A 15,911-nucleotide genomic window follows, 5' to 3' on the forward strand; every position below is an offset into this window, starting at 1 on the left:
TAACACGCGCAATAGACACTTTACTTTCCACTCACGCTCAGGAAAACCTGCAGTGCATGCAGCAGCTCAGTTACCTAACGTGAACTGGTGTTTTCCACATCAGCGCCTTGGAGAAAAGCTCGTGCACGCGCAGCAGTGACACGAACTTTTGAGCCAAACTCCGGAGCAAAGAGCTCTGCCGCTGTGTGACACGCAGGGCTGAGAGTTTCTGTGAACACCTCTGAAATATGAACGCAGTGTGGAAATGTGTCGGCCTGTACGACTTCTGTCAATCTTGTGCGGAGTTTTGTCTCCCTGACGAACTCCCAGTGCGTCACAGCGCCGAGCCCGGACACGCTGAGAGCCGCTCTGCTGGCATCAGTGCAGCTGCTTCTCTTTCAGCTTACCTGTTAAGAGGCCGGAGGGCAGCAGAAGGCAGTAGAAGAGCCAGACAACCACCTGAAGATCCATGGCAGAGCACGTCAACACCGCGCACACGGCACGAAGGCTGGCTCGCTGTCAGACGCACTCCATTTGGTCTAAGGTGGCCGATCGCTGTCCGAGCCGTTACTCCCTAACGTGAACACTCACACTGAAGCTCCGCTTCGCGCTGAGCCGAGGGAGGGGGTCTTCTGTAGGGAAAGCTGGAGGCCGGGCTGAGGCGGCTCCGCGGCACATGGAAAAAGTGATTCACGGGCGGTCCGTGTGAGGGGCGTTCATACTGCAGTTGCTCACAGTCGCCTCCCTCTCTCGCAGTCTGACTGCGCGTTAAAGTTCGTGAAAAGCGCTCACAGCACTCAGTCCTTCTTCTACTGACCCTTTCACGCTCTCCCGTGTCAGCTCCATGTCAGTCAGTACTCGGGGGTACCTGAGGCCGCTCCTCACATCAAGTTAGGCAACATTCGTATAATAATGCGGTCAGGTAGCGCCCCTCTGCGTACGCAGGGTGATGCAGCACCAGTGTGGAGAGGTCACCGTGTTGATCCTGATGTGATGATTTAAATCAAATCAAATCAAATCACCTTTATTGTCACGTCACATGTGCAGGTACACTGGTACAGTACATGCGAGTGAAATTCTTGTGTGCAAGCTTCACAAGCAACAGAGGGTAGTTGCTTGATTTAGAGAAAAATGTAACTGAAATGAATTGAAATAAACTCGTGGCGCTCAGCAGCCACTCCTGACTGCAAAGCAGTGAAATTACGGCTTATTCTCTCCAGATGTTTCCGCATTACAGAACTCCAGATATCAGCTGATTTTCTCACAGGTTTCAGTTACGAAGTCGACAAAAGTTTGGATTTGATAAATCTGTGGCTGTGGTTTAGTGCGGACACTGAACCACAGAGCTCAGCTTCCTGCTGCAAATCACAGAAGAGATCAATGGCTCATCCTGTGGCTGAATGGCTGCTGTGGACCATTCAAAGCTCACTACTCCACGCACAGTGACGTGGATGTGATTGATTGAACTGGTGTTATTGCCCCCTCCCCCGCCCCCCCAAAAAAACTTTATTAAGCAACAGTATACAGAGAATGGATACAAGTTTGAACATAATTAATACATGCCAGGGGGTGCAATATAAAAAGTTACATAGCCTACATTCGAATAATTTGTAATTAGTACAAATAGTAATTGTTTTTTAGCCTTTTTATTAAGTGATCCACTAATCAATTATCAGTATCATTATAGTTGTGTTTAAAATTATGCTTTTGGCTACTGTATTTGCATTTATGGAAATAAAATTTAGCTAAGATAACTAACAGATTGATTATAAGGTATACAGCTTCCTTTTTTGCCTTCGAAAGAAACAAATACAACATTTTCCCATTTCAAAGTAAAGTCCTTGTAGAGCTGTCCAGTAATGAATCGACTGAAGTCTTTCCAAAATGTTCCAAAATCCACAGTTCACATTTATGTCCCTTTTGAACTTTGTCATATTAGCTGGATAATATTTATGAAGTATTTTGAATTAAACGTCTTTCACTTTACTCGTTACAAGAAACTTGTTAAGAATTGTCCATACTCTTTTCCAGTTAATGTCACTGATAAAGAAATTCAATTAAGAGATCACCTGTGGAACAGATAAAGATTCTCTGTGAAACAAGCACGAATATTCTTATTACCTTTACTGTGGTTTGTTAGACAGATTCTTCCTATGTGTGAACCCACAGGGTTGGGCGAACTGGTGTTATTTGTGTGTGTGTCCGCAGAGGAAGAGCTGTCACTGAAACACGCAGTAAACCACCGGGAAGGTGGCGTGATTTGAAAGTGATCACCTGCTGTAACCATGGTGATTAGACAGGTAAAGTTACAGAGCCACTTTCACAAACAGAACCTGGACATGTTGATCCACAGTACAACTCAAAGCTGGTATTTAGCGTGTGGAAAACTTTTACACAGAAAAGAACACGCCCACCCACGGTCCGCTCCAGTCCCGGTTTACCATCCGACCAAGAGGACCGGGGGAGGCGTGGCTTTGTTCATTTCGCGCGAAAATTCGTTTCTTCTTCCTGTGCAGTGTGCGCACTTCCGGAGAACGTTTGCGGACGGCGTCTGTGTGCTGGGGCTCTGCTCGTCCTCGTTTCGTGTTCGGTTGTGAGGCCAGCGGCATGTCTCAGGCTCGGGTTACCGACTTCTACTCCCGGAAGAAGAAAGCCACTGGCGGCCCAACCAAGCCAGCAGATCCACGCAGCGCGTTCTCGTGTTCGTCGACAGTTCATGAAGAGTTCCTCCGCGTAATCGACGAGGCCGCGGGGCTGGATCATGGCGCGGAGCAACCCCCCTCCAGCCCCCGCACCCCCAAGCGGGGCTCGGCTGACCTCGGAGCGACCGTGTCCGCCGCAGCCGCTGAGCACAGCACCGCCAAGAAGAGGCGCCAGGCGGATCTCGGAGCACCGGTAGCCGCCGCAGGAGCAGAGAGGCCGGCGAGGCGGTCTGCCAGGAAGAAACTGGAGCTGCCCGCAGACACGGCACAGGTAGCAGGCGTGTGCATGTACACACAGACCCACGGGCTTTGTTGTCCTGCCTTCACTCTGTAGTTGCAGGCTTTGTGTAGTCTTCGTCATGCTCAGAGATCTTTCTGGTGTCTGGATATTTGCTGCTCTGGACTGATCTGGCTTTAAATCGGCATTCTGAATGTCAGGAGACTCTTAGTTGGATAAATGTTTCTATGCCATTTTTCCAAAGACGAATTCCAATGTTGTTTATGGCTTAAGTGATTTAATATCATTCCTGAGAGGGTCACAGATTCAGCAGTTTGAATAAGCCGATCATTGTTCAGACTGAAACAATGAGAGCAGCCTGATCATATCTGAAACACACCTCTCTTTAACAAAGGTTACTGTGTGTGAGAGAGAAACACTCATCATGGCTAATCTGCGGTGGGGGGGCTGCACACACATGACCTCTGATCTGGTGTGTGTTTTGGTCGCAGCTGTGACGAGCACTTTTTTTTTTTTTTCCTTATCTGGCAGGTCCTGGATAAAGAGGACATCGCTGCTCTCAAGTCGCGCCTTCTGAGGATTAAGAAGCATGTAGATGAGATCCCTGCCACTGCGTCCTCAGCTTCAGCTACACCCTCTTCCTCTCCGTCTTTAGTGCCTGACAGTAGCTCCTCTGCTGTTCCTAAAACCATCAGTTCTGCGTCTGCTGAAGCTAAGACCCTGAAGTTCACTGTAGCTCGGGCCAAAGAGCTTGCAGCTAAAGCTCAGAAGAGGAAGGAAGCAAAAGCAGTCGAGGAGCATGAGCTGACTGAGACCCGTGCTCAGGACAGGTGAGCACTTGAACATGTGCACAGAGCAAAGTGAGCGTAAGCTGCATTTCCCCAAAGATGAGCTTTTGTTTAGTCCACGTTAAACTGAGTGTTGTCCCCTTGTGTGTCCAGCACCGAGCAGCCAGCGTATCAGCGCTATCACACTCTTGCTCAAGATGCCCCCCCAGGCCTCTCACTCCCCTACCATTACAAGGTGCTGGCTGAGATGTTCAGAAGCATGGACACTGTGGTCGCCATGTTGTACAACCGCTGTGAGACCGCAACCTTCACCAAGATCAAACGGGGAGTTCAGGACATGATGCACAAGTAAGTGTTCAGTTAGTCAAATGAGTTCATGAGACAAAAGTTGAAAATGTGTGGGAATGTGAAATATGTCAACAGTCCTGTTATTTGTGCTAGAAATGTTCCAGCTGTCAGAGCAGCTTAATGTGTTTAAGCCAACGTCAGGCTCGCTGGGCCTGTGTGGCACGCTGCTAAAGCTAATAACGGACTTCTTTCCTCTTTGAGGCGGTTTGAAGAGAGCCATTTGGGTCAGATAAAGACTGTGTTTCCTGAGGCGTACACGTTCCGGCAGGAGAAACACATCCAAGCTTTCAACAGCAGCATTAAGAGGGGAAACTACCAGCTGACCGTGGACCCCATCATCGTCCCCGGTTAGAGCGCACATCACCTTCAGCTCAGCGCTACACACTATCACGGCTCCAGATCGTTCAGATTCAGCAAACCACTTTTCTCCAAATACCATATTTGTAAACTGTCCTTCAGTACATGGCTTTGATTTGGGTGTTTGGGGTTGTTCTCCTCAGAAAATAGCGAGGCTCGACCTGTGCTGTCAGCCTCTCGTCTCCTGGAGAGAAGACGCATCTTCCATCACAACCTGGTTTCCATTGTCAAACAGCACCACAAGGTCAGTTGCTCTAGTTTCGGTTCATTTTTTTAATAAGTCACACAGCAGTTACTTTTGTTTAGTTTTGTGCTTTTGTTTTGTTGTCATCTCAAACTTTTGTCTAAATCGCCTTTTTTTTTCCCTGCAGGTTTTCCTGTCCTTGTTGGATCCCCCGGTGTTGGTTCCAGAAGACAAACTGACCCGCTGGCATCCTCGCTTTAATGTGGACTCTGTGCCGACTGTCCATACGAGCGCATTGCCTCCGACTCCTCGCCCTGAGAAACTGGCCACAGCTCAGGAGGTGCTCGACAAGGCCCGCTCACTCATCACACCTAAGGTGCTGTGTCGATGCCGTCACCCTCACGCTTCTCTGCATCAATGATCAGCTTACTGTAGTCCAAGATTACACCTGAGTTTCAGCTGTCGTTTACACTGGTCTGAATAAGTTGATGAATTTGTAAACTTGGAGCTCGCTGCGGTTTGGTTTGTTTTCACACAGAGGAAAATCCAATCAAACCAAAATGCACAAATCATGTGACATTCAGTTTGCTCATTGGCCAGATGTGTCTGAGGCGGGTGCAAAGGTGTGTACGCTAGCTTATACACACCTTTGCACATTTATAGTACCTTCCTGGAAGGGGGATGCAAACTCTAGTTCCATATTTAACTAAAGGCCCCAGATGTGAAAACACCTGTCAGTGTAGTCTGTGTCTAAGTGTGCTTATGGCGCATTTTGATGATGTAAGCAAAAGTGCACAGTTGAGACAAAGTCAAACATTTGTGGCGTCGTCTCAAAGATTGAAGGTCACATGGACAGTAATAACTTCAGTGAAGGGCTTCTCAGTTCAACATTTGACCTCAATAATGATTAAAGAACAGCTGTGTTATACCCACACTCCGTATCAGTTTCCACATCTCCTCAAATAATCACATAGCCCCTCCTGAGTCTGTCACCAGACCAGTGTTGTGTGTTTTGTGTTGTTTCTTGTATACTTTCATCACCTCCTACTGTTCATGAGTGTGTGATGCTGAGGGTGAGGGACAGAAAGAATGAGTTTAATCAAAGCCGTCTGTGTGAACATATGCTGACTGAAATTCGTTGCACTTTGGAACGATGCAGCTCCTAATTTAGGATTTTTCTCAGTTGTTCAGTTTCTCAAATGTTCAGTTTCAGGAAAATGCTGCGTGCTACTTTGTAACAGTGGGTGTAGTCACAATAAGTTATTACTGTTAAGAGCCTGAGTCATTTTGACCAGCTTGTGTGCTTCAGCAAACACGTAGGACTGCTTTCTTCCATTTTTGAAATATCCTGTCTCAGAGTGATGCTGAAAAACTAGTTCATGCATTCATCACTTCCAGGCTGGACTATTGTAATTCATTATTATCAGTCATTATTATCAATGTCCTAAAAACTCCCTGAAAAGCCTTCAGCTGATCCAAAATGCTGCAGCAAGAGTCCTGACAGGGACTAGAAAGAGAGAGCAGATTTCTCCTGTTTTGGCTTCCCTTCATTGGCTTCCTGTTAAATCCAGAATTCAAAATCCTGCTCCTCACATACAAGGTCTTAAATAATCAGGCCCCATCTTATCTTAATGACCTTGTAGTGCCATATCACCCTATTAGAGCACTTCGCTCTCACACTGCAGGCCTACTTGTTGTTCCTAGAGTATTTAAAAGTAGAATGGGAGGCAGAGCCTTCAGTTTTCAGGCCCCTCTTCTGTGGAACCAGCTTCCAGTTTGGATTCGGGAGACAGACACTATCTCTACTTTCAAGATTAGGCTTCAAACTTTCCTTTTTGCTAAAGCATATAGTTAGGGCTACGCTGCAATAGGTGTAGGCTGCTGGGGGATTCTCGTGATTCTACATAACTGAACTTTATGTTACTTAGTACAATTACTGTTAAGCTAAGTGTGTGTGTGTGTGTGTGTGTGTGTGTGTGTGTGTGTGTGTGTGTGTGTGTGTGTGTGTGTGTGTGTGTGTGTGTGTGTGTGTGTGTGTGTGTGTGTGTGTGTGTGTGTGTGTGTGTGTGTGTGTGTGTGTGTGTGTGTGTGTGTGTGTGTGTGTGTGTGTGTGTGTGTGTGTGTGTGTGTGTGTGTGTGTTCGTTCAGATGGAGAAGGCTCTGATTGGGCTGGCTCTGAAGACAGAAGACAAAGCTGCTCACAAAGAGCCAACATCTCAGGAGAACCCCACAGTCCCCCAAACATCAGCTGTCCCTGCAGTCCCAAATGCCCTGAAAGGGGTGTCCCAGTCTCTGTTGGACCGGGTAGGTAGACCAGGCACACGGTTCTTCAGGGGGGTCGACCACAACGCTGTTGGATCTTCTTTAAGATGTGATTTTTGTCTCAAACAGCTGCTGAAAACACATCTTTATACTTTAGCTTTACTTTCTCTTCAGATTCGGGCAAAGGAGGCACAGAAGCTCCAGGCAGCCATTACTCGTAATAGCAACCAAGAGGAGCGCCTGTTAATGATGTCACGACTTGGGGAGCTGGCACGGATTCTCCGCAGTGTGTTTGTTGCAGAGAAGAAACCGGCTTTAACGATGGAAGTGGCGTGTAACCGGATGGTCGCAAGCTACAGATCTGCTCTGAGCACAGGTTGGTTCACGAAACAAGAACAATGTGCTTGTACTGAGGATCACCCTCCCCACTGTTTCTGTATTTGTAACTTTTAGAAATGTAGCAGAAAACTCCGAACCAGGTAGCGCTGTATTCACTAGGTAGAAGCTGACCGGCTGATCCTTTGTAATCAACAGGTGAAATGGAGAAACACATCCATCTGCTGGCAGAAGTGGCTGGTGATTGGCTGACTCTTCACACAGTGAGGAAGGACTTGTACCTGAAGTTGAATAAGAACATGGAGCTCAGCACTGTGACGGACAAAGTGAACAGCAGACTCCGAGAGGAAGAGAGACTCTGATCTGAGGCCTGGTGGCCTTTAATGTGACCGCCTTGCAGTATTTTAGCATGTTTCAGTGGTTGTCCACAGGTTTTGGTGCGTTTGCCTTGTTTGGATAATACATTGATGGAGGCACAGCTCCAGGAGTTGAAGGTGTTCTCCTGACATGCTTTGTCCTGAGTTGTTTGAAACATTGATGCATTTTTTTTTTTTTTTTTCCTCCACACTCCACAGTGGAACACGATGTTCTGACTTTGTTATTAGGATCACTTTTCTATGCAGTAAACTCATTTTGCATTTTAGATTCAGAGTCACTGTTTGATGAGAATGTTTAAGAAACACAGTAAAGTGCTGCAGCAGCTTTCTTTTTGTGTTATACAACTGTCAGAAACAGTGGATTCATTATGAGGATGGGATCTTGACACAAACAGCTTAGCAGCAGCTCCAGAGGTGCTGTGGCTGTTTGTGATATTCTCATTATTGATACGAGGGCATAAAACAGGTTCATTCATACACTGGAAGCTACTAGCTGATGTAACTCATCAGCTTTGCTGTTGTGACCAAACCCAAGACCCGTTTCAGGTCATGTTCAGGTGTAAGCAGACCATATTCATGACAGCTGGTGTGCATTGTTTTACATTCTCACTCAAGCAAAGCACAGCTGTGTCTGCAGCTGATGTCAGGGCCTGGAAGCCAATTTAAACTGCACACATACACTTGATGGCATTAAACCAATATTAAGCTCGTCTGTCTCACAGATTTAAGAAAATGTTTCAGCATAGACCGTGATGATGATTTAGTCATCAGTGTGTTTGTTTTTAGACGTTACATGATGTGACCGCAGTGGGAGATAAAAAGTTACAGATGTGTTGTATACTTTATTGCACACTTACACCCAGTAAAGCTGGTTTTGGTCATTTGCAGTGGAACGTTTTTATTTTCAGTCATCACAGTTGACGGAGGCTGCTGTGTGTCCATGTACAGCCTGCATCTTAATTCTTAGTCTCGTCTGCGCTCCCTGTTATTTACATCATCTCCAACACTGACACACAGTTGTTCCCCCAGTGTGGACATAAATGTTCATGGATGTTTTGTGACTAACAGCTGCCTTCCTGTCGCAGAGTCATCACGACTGAACACTATTAACCCAGACTGTCCCTGATCTCAGGGTTAAACTCCCCCTGCCTTCTGGAACAGGGCCCCGAACACTCAGAGTCACTAATGAGCCAAGGAAAAAGTAAACTTGGATGCTGTTAGACGCAGTGAATATGCTGCACTTCCAGTAACATCCCATTAAAATAACGGGGCACAGCTACACCATGGAAACGAAATTACTGTAAAATTAAGTGAACTTGAGAGATTTCTTGTTTTCTTGGCTGGATGTCCAAAATTAGTAAATGGTACTATCTGGTCGAGTGTCCTCAGTACTGAATCAGGGAGAAGACTCTGTGTGGTTTGAGTTTGTCGGTGCCGTTTAGCTCTTTGAGTTCGATGACCACCATGCAGCCCAGAACCTCAGCCTGCTGTTTCCTCATCAGTTCGGAGGCAGCATACAGCGTCCCTGCAATACACACATACATGTGAATGTCTTAAAGACAGAGAAATCAATCCAGAGAAAGTCATACATCCCAGCAATACTAACACACCGATCTGCTTTAAAAGCTCAATTCTTCTGGTTTCTCTCTTATTGAAGTTATTGCACTCTGCTGATTCATTGAAGTAGGGGACCCAAGACCTATAGTGCAAAGCAGGATTGTCCAGGTAACTTTTCTTTCAGTCTTCCAGAACGCAGCGTCACCATTCCAGACTCAGACCTCATTACCGCAGACGTTTGTGTATATAGTCTGTCATTCTGTGATATGTATCAATAAAAAACATTAAAATTAATCTATTAATATGACCCAAAACAGCAACTGTTAGTATTTCTGGACCGATATATGAAACTTTCATGCAGAGTAAGCCTGTGTTTAGAGTACACACCCCTGGTGCTGCAGCTCAAAGAAGGAAACTTAAACGTGTCTCATTGCACAACAACATTCGCTTTAAAATGAACTTGGAAAGCCTGGGTTGACTTTAGCCTAACTTATGGTCCCGTTCACCGTTATACGTCTCAGAGGGGTTTCCAAAATGTAACTGCCCCTCGCTGGATGTGCACGACTCTATGGGCCAAAGGAAGCAACAGCAGAGTTCACCGGGAACGGGAGAAGAGTGAAGGAAAATCATCACAGATTAGGAATAAAGTATGAAAAGTGAAGACGATTCCCTCTCCGAGTGTAAGTGGTGCATCCTGAAACAGTCCAAATAAATTAAATTAGAAACTGACTTTCACTGCTCGCAATCCCGAGACAGTTTAAATAACACTGCCCAGAGAGGATCCAGGAAAGCTACCATTAATTAAAAGAATGAAACCAGATTCACAACATGAGACTTGGGGGAAAAAAAAAAAAAAAAAAAAAGATTCTAGTAATATTAATCCAGTGTGTCAGTCACGAGCGACCGCTACGCATCAGAGCTGCCGTCTGTCGTGAAGGTTGTTTCTGAGAAAATCAGCATATGGTTTTGCTGCCTTTGTATCTATTAACTCTTAATCATCAAAGTCTGATCTCAGTAAACAAGTGTCATTAATAAAGAAGACAGTTCTCCAAGTCTGTTTAGAAATTGTTGGGAATAAATAATGTTTCAGTTTTTATTAATAAGTGTTATAAAGTTATATAGAGTAGTATTAAGCTGACACAGCCCTGAAAAATAAAGGCATGAGACCATGTGTCCTTGGGGAGTAGAAAGCTGCAGACTCTCGCTCACACGTGCCTGGGAAAAATGTAGATTAGAGGGAACCATCTCTAGTGGAAGGTTACTGAGACACTGTTGTTTAGACTAGAATGAGGGAGCTTCTGTAATAAAACTGTTAGGGGCACGCCACCATTTGGAGATCCGCAGCAGCGTGTCATGCAGGACGCATCTCCGTTCTAGAAGTAATAAAGTGTTAAATGATCTACTGAGCAGTGTTTTGTCTTCCATCGGATGCCTCTGAGGAATCAAAAGAACTCAGTGAAGTGTTGATATTAACAAAATCTACTTAGGATAAATACGTATTTTTTAAAATAGATTTTGAGACTGGACTTCACTTCATATTAAGTATGATGTTAAATATTTACATTTGGCCAGCTGGCCTGATGTGTTGTTATTAAAAAAAGTAGAAGGAGGTTCAGTTCTGGTTAATAATGATGAGACTGAGAACACTGTGCATTAATTTAATTGTCAATTCTGTTATTTTTTTGTTTATAATCTCTAAATATTACGTTGGCAGCACTAATGAATACTGTAACAGGCTTATATAGTTTTCTGATTCATTCATTATTTTCGTGATGGTGGCAGGGATGAAAGGATTTCACAAATCACACACTGCATATCAAACATTTTACAAGTGACTGAAGCAGGATGCACGTAAACAGAGAGGCAGATTATGACACGACTGGTACCGTGATAGCCATCCATAATGTTAGACGGATTATCTAATGTTGAAGTAAAAGCAGAAGGGCCAGTAAGGGGAAATATTCAGCAATATAACTTGTATTCATGTGCATTTCTCAGTCAGACTGAATCAGATCTAAACTGGGCAATTTCTCACCTCCAGTAGCCAGGAGGTCATCAATAAGCAGAACCTTTTGTCCCGGAGCCACAGCATCCTCCTGGATCTCTGCTTCTGCCTGGAGGAACAGAGTAAATACCTTTTTTAATTAGATCTGAATGTGGTCAAGCTCAACGATGCAGCAGAGACTGAAACGTATTATATCTCAAGTAACAGTAAAAGGAGACAAACTGAGTTCCTTGTAAACTTTGACTCATTTCTGCATCATGATTTCTAGCAGTGGGTATTCTGTCTCCCTCTGCACAATATGTGAATCTCTGAGCTGCAGACACTGAGGGGTGCACAACACTGAAATGACAGCAAGCTGCAGTGCACATATTTGTGATTAGCACTATAGGATATGAAGGATGCACTTCAACTGTATTTTATTTTCCACTTCAACAGGTGAAAACAAGCTGACATTGTTTGCATCTGGCTTTGTCTTAGTATACATCATTTGTTATGTAACAAACAAACAGCTAACTAACACACAAACCCTCCCATCCTGACTAGGTGCTGCTGGATCTTTCCTATAGGACGTAGAGCTTACAGCAGGCCAGTAAGGCTGAGGGTGTGTATAAGGCTACGTTCACACTGCAGGTCTTAATGCTCAATTCCGATTTTTTGATCAAATCCGATTTTTTTGTCTGCTTGTTCACACTACACATAAAATGCGACATCAAACGCTCTCCAGTGTGAACGCTCAAAGCGGCCCGCATGCGCAAAAGAAGATGTCACACACAACGCGCTCTGTTCAGACCCAGAGCAAACAATATTGTTTGACTGATGGCCCTTAATATAAAGACTTCGGACTTTATGTTTCCAGATTTTTGCTTTAAGTTATTTTGTTATTTACATAATAATGTAAATAACCTAATAATGATCCTTATTGCTGTTTTAGAGGAGCGGTGCTTCAAAGGATAGTTGCAGATTTCTGTCAGAATCTGCAGAAAATACAGTACAAATAAAATGTTCACATTTCTCCAACGTTGTCTTCCCAACAGTTTCACCGGATGGTAGGAAATCGTTCGCGATGTCCTATCGGGCGCTTCTCTGGAGCTGATAATTGGCGTCTGTCTTGTGTCAGTGACGTAAAAGACGGATTTAATGCGACTTGACCGTTCAAACAGCAGTCGCTTTCTAAAACATCGGATATGTATTGGATTCAGTACCACATACGAAAGTGACCCAGATCGGATTTGAAAATATCGGATTTGTGCCGTTCACACTGTCATACCAAGATCGGATATGGGTCGCATAGGGGCGAAAAAATCGGATTTGATGCGCTTTCGCCTGCAGTGTGAACGTAGCCTAAGATACTTATGCCTTGTCTGCAGAATAGGATCGTAGTGTCTACGCTTCCATAAGTGTCTCTGTATACGGCTTGTGGAAGGGATGCATTCAAGGAGTGGGGATGAAAAAGTCAAGGTCTGTCCAAAAATACATATTTCCTCCACTTCTCTAAGGATTGTCCTTAGTACCTCATCTCTAACAGTTTTATCCTGCCCCCCGAAACAAAACAGCAATCCTTTCAGAGTGTGTCCTTGTGTTCTTTACCTTGCCATACTCCAAATCATAAGAGACAGAAACAGTGGCTCCGGGCAGTTTGCCTTTCTTTCTGACCGGGACGAAACCAATACCTAGCCTCTGGGCGAGCAGAGGCCCAAACAGGAAACCACGAGCATCTAAACCTGCCACACACAAACAGCAATAATGAGGTGGGAAGAGCAACATTTACATTAAAAGGACACAATAACATCAAACCTGCCCAAACCAAATCAGAGACGTTATCAGATGATGATTGTGATTAAATGATTAAAATTCTATACAGAAAAAACACAACAGTAAAATGCAACACTGTTGCAAATAAGATTATTTTAATGCTCTGTGAATTCCAGAGAATGATTGTGTGGCTGAGCGTGCTCAGTGTTGCTGTTTGCTATTAAGGTGACGGCTGCACATTTAAACTGGATCCATGGAAACATTAAAGATCGCGGTCCCACAGCCTGATAACAGAGACGTGGAAATCACTTTAGTTTGTAACAGATCAGAGTCAAATTACCGGTAATACAGATATTCTTGTATTCTAGCAGTTGTAATTCGAACAGACCAAAAGAGACTCGGCAGCAGCTTAAGAATCAAACATAACATTTTCTACATCACATGAATATTCGTGTGACAATGCAACAGTTTGTGATGATTAAGTGGTTTAATTACAGCACTGCTTACTTACACATATAAAATATTCCACAGGAGAAAATCTATGTTACACAATAAATAACAGAATCAATGTAAATATTGTCTTTCCAGGCAACTTTAAACCTAAACTGAACACAACCTGCTGCCAACCAAGGTATGTGTTCAGCATGAGTTACCATGGTAACTTAACCAGATAAAAAGAGAGCCACTTTCATTTATTCACTGTGTGCTGGCTTAAGAACACATAAATAAAATAAAATAAAATAAAATAAAATAAAATAAAATAAAATAAAATAAAATAAAATAAAATAAAATAAAATAAAATAAAATAAGGAAGCAAGCAGTTAAAGGCCAGCTTCCTCCTCATGTTTGATGTTGTAAGACGGCGTACAGTAAGAACAAGTGATGGAAAAAATATTGAACAGAAGTATCTGATGGAGCTTACATGGTTTATTACTAAACTCACAGGAGTTAAAACAATATCTCACACAGCTGCACAAACTAAAGTGGACTTTCTCAACACCAAGCATGAGATACAGCTGACTGAGAGGATATTTAAGGTGTGTTAAAGATACTTTTAAAAGGTGAAGCACAGCAGTTTGAGAGCTCTGCTTTTGGTTTTCTTACCTACAATCAGATCAACGTGCTGGTGATTGTTCCTCACATGTTCTTCAAACAGGTCAATTACTGCTTTAAGGGCAGCTGCATCCTTGAGGATGGGACAAATATCTCTGCAAGATTCAGACACAATTAGTTAGTAGCATTTACAGCCTGGCAAATACAGGACTTTTAAAACTGATACTAGTGTTTGGCGGCTTAAAAGTCAGATATAACTGCTGATTGTTTTCTAAACAAACAGGGAAGCCGCCTTCTGACAGACAAATAGTGCAACATGAGCACGAGACAGGAGGAACACCCTGAAACCATGTTGAAGGGTTTTTCTCCTGTGTCTCCATTTTTTTAAATCTTCATTTATCGGCCGTTATAAATCCCAACACCAATATAACAGGAATATAACAGGAATTAAATAGTAACCAGTCCTTTTGGATGGACATCAAAATTATAAAATACATTTCCACAGAGAGATTGCGTTTCCTAGAGATGCAAACTGTTGATTTCTGGTCTATATTTGACATTGGAGTGACAAAACCCAGCCTTTGACTTGTAGGTGGTATAGTTATAATGTAAAAGTACTAACTGAACAAATACTGCGTGTCATTTGAACTGAACCACCCTGGAGCTGGATGTTGTAGTGTCCTTGGGCTCTGTGTTGGGTGGACTACTTTTTACTTTGTACATGCTACCTCTAGGAGTGCTATTAGAAAACACTGTATACACTGTCACTGCTGGAAGGATGACATGATTATAATACTATAATAGTTAAACTACATGGACGTCTTAAGCCTGCATCATCAGTTCTGTGTCTGCAAGATTCAGATCTGAGTGGCAGTTTTCATGCACAGTCATCAAAGTGTTGCAAGAAAATATTCCCAACGTCAAAATACTACTAGCAGCCTGAAGGTTAAACGTTTTTCATATTCATTCGCATGATGTATTCCTTATTAAACATCTCATTGTCATGTTTAAAGGCCTCTGAAGTTAACCTCTGAATATTTCTCTGACTATAGTGAAGGCTTTCAGTGCTTTGAGCCATTGCGGCATCCTGATAGCAAGATTTCATAGGGATTTTATTTTGAAATACACACTGATATTGACTTCATGCTGAGCGGATATCACTGTGGCCGTTTACTGTCTGAAGCTGAAGTTCAGGCAGTGGAAACAATTGTAGGTCGTATGTGAGCTTTCGGGAGGCTTTACTTTCGTCAAAATCAGAATGAGCCGTGAACGTGGACATCATGCGTCGCTGCTTTAACTTAGAGAGCCCCACCCTCCCTGTCAAGAATGAATGAACGCACTACTCATTCAGCCACCCCCGACACACACACACACACACACACACACACACACACACGGCTATTCCAAAGTGCTCACTGCGGGGGCAAAGTGTGCTTCCTGGTAGCAGGGGTCTGACACGTGCCCTCCTGTAGTCATGGTTACAGCTCTCACAGACCGTTTGCTGGGGCCTTTCAAACAAGAAAGCAGTGTCTTACCTAAACACGATCCCTTTCTTAGGAAAGTCTGGGAAAGCCCGAACGTGTCTCTGGACCAGCTGCAGCTTTGCCTCCCGACCTGCGGCCATAGTGAACACTCCTTCTTCTTTCTCCTCTCTATGGTGTGCAAACACGCCTTTATCGCCCTCTTCTGGACAGAAGGCACGTTAAACTTCTATAAGATGAAACTTGAAGATCTGTTTTAACACTAAATAATAAAAAACACAGTTACCCTCCATAGCTCCTCACTTTGACTTTTTGTTTCCGGCTACACACAGTTGCAGGTCAGCTTCATGTGTAATAAAGCAGCTCTGAGAAAAACGAAGCCTCAACCTCTGGATCGCAATCACTCTTCTTCAGCCTTTTCAACATTATGTCAGTGATGGAACCTGAACACACGTTCATGTGAACACGCAGTTTGAATTGAGTACTGAATGC

General features: G+C 43.9%; 3 protein-coding genes across 4 annotated transcripts in view; 1 reads left to right on the forward strand and 2 right to left on the reverse strand.

Moving 5' to 3' along the window:
• The window catches only part of piezo1 (piezo-type mechanosensitive ion channel component 1), a 92,904-nt gene extending 92,053 nt beyond the window's left edge, over nucleotides 1–851 (reverse strand). Inside the window, exon 1 of the mRNA XM_039621658.1 lies at nucleotides 387–851. Coding sequence (XP_039477592.1) covers nucleotides 387–450 — 64 coding nt within the window. The 5' untranslated portion in view covers nucleotides 451–851. The remainder of the gene's footprint in view (nucleotides 1–386) is intronic.
• Nucleotides 852–2,324: 1,473 nt separating this feature from the next.
• cdt1 (chromatin licensing and DNA replication factor 1) lies at nucleotides 2,325–7,899 on the forward strand. Its single transcript, XM_031756158.2, has 9 exons — nucleotides 2,325–2,952; nucleotides 3,451–3,749; nucleotides 3,861–4,055; nucleotides 4,257–4,402; nucleotides 4,556–4,656; nucleotides 4,784–4,972; nucleotides 6,745–6,900; nucleotides 7,033–7,234; nucleotides 7,393–7,899. The coding sequence occupies exons 1-9, from the start codon at nucleotides 2,587–2,589 to the stop codon at nucleotides 7,554–7,556; spliced, it is 1,818 nt and encodes a 605-aa protein (XP_031612018.1). The 5' UTR covers nucleotides 2,325–2,586; the 3' UTR covers nucleotides 7,557–7,899.
• Nucleotides 7,900–8,400: 501 nt separating this feature from the next.
• On the reverse strand, nucleotides 8,401–15,880 carry aprt (adenine phosphoribosyltransferase). Of its 2 annotated transcripts, none has more exons than XM_031756161.2 (6): nucleotides 15,706–15,880; nucleotides 15,474–15,621; nucleotides 13,990–14,093; nucleotides 12,721–12,854; nucleotides 11,164–11,242; nucleotides 8,401–9,096 (listed from the first exon to the last, which is right to left on the reverse strand). In XM_031756161.2, the coding sequence occupies exons 1-6, from the start codon at nucleotides 15,710–15,712 to the stop codon at nucleotides 8,957–8,959; spliced, it is 612 nt and encodes a 203-aa protein (XP_031612021.1). In that variant the 5' UTR covers nucleotides 15,713–15,880; the 3' UTR covers nucleotides 8,401–8,956. The 2 variants fall into 2 exon arrangements, with proteins under 2 accessions (XP_031612021.1, XP_031612020.1); XM_031756160.2 differs by having other exon boundaries at nucleotides 15,474–15,624.
• Nucleotides 15,881–15,911: the final 31 nt, after the last annotated feature.

This window comes from Oreochromis aureus, linkage group 13 (genome assembly GCF_013358895.1).
Source record: "Oreochromis aureus strain Israel breed Guangdong linkage group 13, ZZ_aureus, whole genome shotgun sequence".
Lineage (NCBI taxonomy): Eukaryota > Metazoa > Chordata > Actinopteri > Cichliformes > Cichlidae > Oreochromis > Oreochromis aureus.